This window comes from Mus caroli, chromosome 8 (assembly GCF_900094665.2).
Source record: "Mus caroli chromosome 8, CAROLI_EIJ_v1.1, whole genome shotgun sequence".
Classification (NCBI taxonomy): domain Eukaryota; kingdom Metazoa; phylum Chordata; class Mammalia; order Rodentia; family Muridae; genus Mus; species Mus caroli.
The window spans coordinates 115,139,821-115,145,910 of record NC_034577.1 but is presented as its reverse complement, the minus strand read 5'-3'; the positions used below and the strand labels follow the sequence as shown (position 1 = coordinate 115,145,910).

Below are 6,090 nucleotides of genomic sequence, written 5' to 3'. Positions count from 1 at the left end.
CACTTTGTAGACCAGGCTGGCCTCGAACTCAGAAATCCGCCTGCCTCTGCCTCCCGAGTGCTGGGATTAAAGGCGTGCGCCACCACGCCCGGCTTGGTTTTTAATTTTTTTATTCGTTCAATAGTTTTTTTCTTCATTATATCTTTATTTATTTATTTGTGTGTGTGTATACTTGTGTGGGTGTGAGTATGCCTTAGCATAGGTCAAAGAGCAAGCTGTTGGAGTCAGTCTTCTCCTTGCTTGTGTGGGTTCTGGGGACTCACCTCAGGCTCAGCAGCACACACCTTCACTTACCAAGTCAGTTCATAGGCCTTCATTCCATTCTTTGTTTTTGAGATGGGGTCTTGTTATGTGTCTTAGGTGGCCTACCATTCTCTCTGTGGCCAGATTAGCTTTGAACTCATGGCAATCTTCCTGGTTCAGCCTCCAGGGTGGCAGTACCTGTAATCTCTGAACCCAGAAGACTGAAGCAGGAGGATCACTCAAAAACCCCCTTACCCAAAACAAAACAAAAACAACAACAAAAACAAACAGAAAAAACCCAACAAACAGAAACCTGAGTTCAAATCCCAGCACCCACATTGTAGCTCACAATCATCTGTAATGAGATCTGATGCCTTCTTCTGAGGTGTCTGAAAACAGCTACAGTGTACTTACATATAATAAATAAATAAATCTAGAAAATAATAACAATAATTTTCAGAAAGTGGTTACTCTTGCCAGCCTGGAGGACATTCCTTCCTTAATGCTGCTCAGCTGGGGTCCAAGAGGAAGGAACAGGAAGTGCTCCTGGAACAAGGGCAGGAACCTGGGTCCTGCTGAGTGTGGCTGGGGTGTAGTTCACACTGACTCCCTAGGGCTTATAATTCCTGCACTGATGGGAAGCAAACTCAAGTCTTCTTGGGCCTCAGGGCTGGATTTTAAAGAAGGACATGCCTGCTTCCCACATCTCCAATTTGCTCAAGGCAGACTTAACCTCACTCACGGTGTTGTTCACCCCCTCCACCTCGTAACTTCACTTGTAGGCGAGGCCCTTGTCTGAGTGTGAAAACATACAACGATGCTGAGATCTCAGGAGCCAGACAAATATGAAAGATTCTTTTTTTTTTTCCTTTTTCTTTTTTTTTTTTTTAAAGATTTATTTATTTATTATTTGTAAGTACACTGTAGCTGTCTTCAGACACACCAGAAGAGGGCGTCAGATCTCATTTCAGGTGGTTGTGAGCCACCATGTGGTTGCTGGGATTTGAACTCTGGACCTTCGGAAGGGCAGTCGGGTGCTCTTACCCACTGAGCCATCTCACCAGCCCGAAAGATTCTTATGTTATTATTTTTACTGGGCTTTTTGAGACAGGTTTTTTCCTATGTAGCCCTGGCTATCCTGGGACTCTCTATGAGACCAGGCTGGCCTGGAAGGCAAATAGATCCACATTTACCTGCCTCTGCCTCGCGGGCGCTGGGATTCAAGGAGTGCTCACATGAGGAAAACAAAACAGAAAGCAGATAAACAAATTACAACCAGCTGCTAACTGCTTGGTTTCCTTTCTTCTCTCTCTCTCTCTCTCTTTCTCTCTCTCTCTCTCTCCCTCTCTCTCTCTCTCCTTTATCTGTCTGAACTCAGGTGACCTGGTGCTCCTGAAGTGAAGACTACACTACCCCCCCCCCTATTTTAATAAATGACTTTTCCAGGGTTGGAACTGGGGTAAAAAGAGGAGGAATTCTGCAAATTCGGTGACTTATGCATTTGAAAGACTGATGTTTTATCCCTTGACATTCCCCCCCCCCCCAATTCGTGTTGGGTTTTAGGGATATATTGACTCCCTTCGATAGCTCAGTTGGTAGAGCGGAGGACTGTAGTATAGGTGTTGATATACTTAGGTCGCTGGTTCGAATCCGGCTCGTAGGAGGTGTCTTTTATTGCCGGGCGTGGTGGCGCACGCCTTTAATCCCAGCACTCGGGAGGCAGAGGCAGGCGTATTTCTGAGTTCGAGGCCAGCCTGGTCTACAAAGTGAGTTCCAGGACAGCCAGGGCTACACAGAGAAACCCTGTCTCGAAAAACCAAAAAAAAAAAAAAATAAAAAAATAAAAAGGAATATATTGAACTAAAATACTGGTGTTGAGGTTGTTTTGCAACCTCCCCCTGCCACCCCCCCCCCCTGCTTGCCCAGGCTGTCCTGGAACTCACTCTATAGACTAGGCTGGCCTCGAACTCAGATCTGCCTGTCTCTATCTCTTATGTGCTGGGATTAAAAGCGTGTGCGGCTGAACTACTTATGGAACCGGTGGCTCACCTGAACTTCGTTCTGGTCGAGTGAACTATCTAGGAGTCCACAAACTCTTCCCCCTTCCTCAACCTAGGCCTCCATAGGATACCCCCGGCCTGCCGTCCTTAAGACCGCTGCTCTCGGGGTCACTTCTACTCTCCGGGCCTCTGCGGCACCTCCTGCATTGCACAGTTCTCCAAGATGTGGAGACTCCTTGGTCCGCCGACCGCACGAAGGCGGAGGCACCCAAAGGTCTCAAGCACTGTCCGTAAGGGGTGACCTGAGTGCCGCGCATGCGCACTCCGCCAGTAACCGGCGAGAGAAAGGGCTCGGACGCTCCAGGTTCACAAGCCGTGGAGGGCGCAGGAGCGCGAAAAAGCTTCCGCGTGCGGCTGCCGGGCGCAGGCGCTGGCGACTGCCTCCCGGACAAGGCACTGCCGGGGAGCTACCGGCTGGTCGCCGCCCAGGGGTGGACCCTACGCGGCGGAAGGCGCGGCCCGGGCGCCCGCCCGATGGGGCGGGAGGGGCGGGCCGCTGCTGCGTCCCCGCCCTGTGCTCGGGCCGGGCGGGGAGGGTCCCGGGGCGTGCGGCCCGGCCGGTTGGTGAGACTGTCCGGGCAGACGCAGCGCCATGCGCGCCCCTTCTGCTAGGGCGCTGCTGCTGATTCCGCGCCGGGGCCCTGCCGTGCGAGCATGGGCCCCGGCCGTCTCCTCTCGGACATGGCTGGCTTCTGAATGGACCCCGCTCGTACGCGCGTGGACCTCTCTGATCCACAAGCCGGGTCCGGGCCTCCGCTTTCCCGCGCCCCTATCCGGGCTGCCTGGCGGCGTGGGGCGGTGGGCCACCTCCTCGGGGGCCCGCAGGTGCTGGGTGCTGGCAGGACCCCGCGCCGCGCATCCCCTGTTCGCCAGGCTCCAGGGTGCAGCTGCCACCGGTGTGCGAGACCTTGGGAACGACTCGCAGCGGCGTCCCGCGGCGACCGGGCGCTCAGAAGTATGGAAGCTCCTGGGGCTGGTGCGCCCCGAGCGCGGGAGACTGTCAGGTAAGAACCTGGGGGTACTAGTGGGCCAGTGGGCGGCCGGTGGGCCTCGGCCTGGCCTTGGCCTTGACAAGGGCGATCAAGTCTGCTGACACCTGTTGGAAAGCTATGGATGCTGGCTGGCGCTCCCCACCTGAGCCTATTACCAGAATATTTAAATTGGTCCCTATCAGCTTGTCAGCATCTGCTTTGGGGCATTCTCTGAATAAGTTAGAGTTTCCTCCTTTAAGAAAAAAACAGAAGTTTTGCCAAAACCATGTCTACTTTATATTATACATTTATAATAATAATAATAATAATAATAATAATAATAACAACAACATCGCTAGGGTTACACAGTATCAAGCAACCACCAAAATTTCTCAGAATGAAGTGGAGCACTGTGAGCTTCGTGCTGTTTGTCACCTCCCTAAGTGGTGACTTGGTCAGGACCAGGCACTGGCCACAGCATAAAAAAACTAGACAGTAACTCAGCCGGATTGACAAATGGCTTTTAAAAAGAAATCAGAATCGGCTGGGTCTAAGTGACAATATTCTGTAACTCCCACATGTCTGGCAGTCGTTGCAGGCAAGGCTGGTTGGAGCAGAGCCATCCTGAGAGCTAGAGCTCTAAATCTCCATTCCTTCTGTGAATATGGACTGTGCCCCCCTCCTGTGGTTTTACCTTGGGAAGCTGACATGGAGTCCTGCTCCTGGGAATCCCTGCTTAGCAGGCAGGGAAGTGTTTGGATCGGAGATGAAATGGGATAGGCGCGAGGGTTTTGCAAAAAGGAAAGACTTTGCCACACAATTCATTTTTTTTTTTTTTTTGGTTTTTTGAGACAGGGTTTNTCTGTATAGCCCTGGCTGTCCTGGAACTCACTCTGTAGACCAGGCTGGCCTCGAACTCAGAAATCCGCCTGCCTCTGCCTCCCGAGTGCTGGGATTAAAGGTGTGCGCCTCCACTGCCCGGCTTGCCACACAATTCTTGAAACAGGCAGGACTTCAAATAGGTTGTTGGGTCCCTTGCTGTACAAATTACTCTCTTTGGGGGCGATTGGGCATGGAGCAGGCTGCCTGTGGAGCAAGGGCACAGGGGTCCGCCATCTACGAGAATCAGGAAGTTGTTGTGACCTTAGTAGAGGAAGACAGATTTCACGTTGGTTGTGGATTTCAATGGAAAAAGGCCTTGTCTTCTTTGCCATCCTGTAAGCTTTTCCCCTCTGTGTTTTCCTTAATCTCTTTAAATGAATCATTTACTTTCATCAGATGAACCTTTATTTTGTTTTATACTATGTGCCTGCATGTATGTCTGTGTGAGGATGTCAGATCCCCTGGAACTGGAGTTATAGACAGTTGTGAGCTGCCATGTGAGAGTGGTAGGGATTGAACCCTGAACCCTAGGTCCTCTGGAAGAGCAGCCACTGCTCTTAACCACTGGACCATCTCTTCAGCCCCCTCCTCTGTGTTTTATTGAGACAGGTGTCATGTAGTCCAGGCTAGCCTCAAACTCATTATGTAGCCGAGGATGTCCATGAACTCCTGACCCTCTTGACCATCTCCCAAGTGCTGGAATTATAAGTGTGAGCCACCAAACCCAGGTTTAAAAGATGTCCATGGGAAGTGGGGGGAGGGCACAGGGAGGAGCAGACAGCGTGCCCAGAGGAGCCTGAGACTCTGAGCAACTGTGTGCAGGCTGTGAGGGGCTGAGGCAGGCACCTAGGCTTCTGCTTCTGAAACTTAAGATCTCAAAGTCGTGGAGAATCAGGCTTTGCTGATGCCACCTAGCCCTTCCTTGTCTGCCTGTACCTGTCATGACTGTGACCTGCCATCTGGCCCCACTTGTCCTGCCCTGCCAGCATGCTGTGGAATCTGCATTAAGTCAGTCAGAACAGGAACCGGCTTCCATCATCCGAGCTGTCAGTCTGCCTCACTGAACCATCAGATGTGTGACCTGAGGGACAGACACACTGCCGCCGACAGTGAGGGTTTTGTTTCTGAGTCAGGGTCTTGCTCTATAGTCCAGGTAGGCCTCCAGCTTGAAATCTATGCCTCAACCTCCCAAGTGCTAGGAATTCTTAAGGCTTCCTAAGGAAGTAGTAAATGTATTCTGTCTCCAGGAAAGCTGAAGAAGAGCTCTTAGATAGCTTCTTCAGAAGTCATGGCAAAGCTGGTCTGGATGTTGGCCCTGGTGGGAGTAAAAGGAAGTGGTAGGGCCGTTAATTTGTAATAGATCATGCTAAGGGTTGGCACATCTTTGAAATGCTGGGGAAACAGAGCCATTGCATAGGTTTTCGTCTGTCTGTCTGTCTGGTTCTTGAGACGGGAGATCACTTTGCAGCTTAGACTGACCACAAACTCATAGCATTATTCCCTCGTCAGAGCAGGAGCCACCATGCCTGTTATCATTTCTTTAAAGATCCCCCAAAAGCAGCAGATCTCTCTCTCTCTCTCTTTCTCTCCCTCCCTCCCTCCCCCTCTCTCTCTGTTCCCTTCTCTCCCTCCCCCTCCCCATCTCCCTCTCTCTCCCTCTCCTCTTTCTCTTTCGGTTGGCATCAGGACCTCCCAAACATAAGACATCACAGGCAACAGCGTGACCTACAGACCTGTTACCAAGACAATAGCTACTATATTCCCAGAATCCACTTGGCTTGCCTCACACCTTTACCTGTGTTATATCATTTTCCATATAAATAAGGGGAACACCCCTCCCTCTCTCTTTTTCCCCTTTCTCTTTCTGCCACCACCTCCTCCTCCTCCTTCTCCTCCTCCTCTTCCTCCTCCTCCTCCTTCTCCTCTTCCTCCTC

The 6,090-nt window shown here is 51.4% G+C and overlaps 1 protein-coding gene and 1 non-coding gene across 2 annotated transcripts in view; both read left to right on the top strand.

Moving 5' to 3' along the window:
- The first annotated feature begins 1,820 nt into the window (after positions 1-1,820).
- Trnay-gua lies at positions 1,821-1,906 on the top strand. Its single transcript is given in 2 exon segments — positions 1,821-1,857; positions 1,871-1,906. It is a non-coding gene; the product is annotated as a tRNA-Tyr (tRNA).
- Positions 1,907-2,586: 680 nt separating this feature from the next.
- The window catches only part of Abcb10 (ATP binding cassette subfamily B member 10), a 30,198-nt gene continuing 26,694 nt past the window's right edge, over positions 2,587-6,090 (top strand). The window contains exon 1 of the mRNA XM_021169738.2: positions 2,587-3,307. Within this exon, the coding sequence (XP_021025397.1) occupies positions 2,896-3,307 (412 nt within the window). The 5' untranslated portion in view covers positions 2,587-2,895. The remainder of the gene's footprint in view (positions 3,308-6,090) is intronic.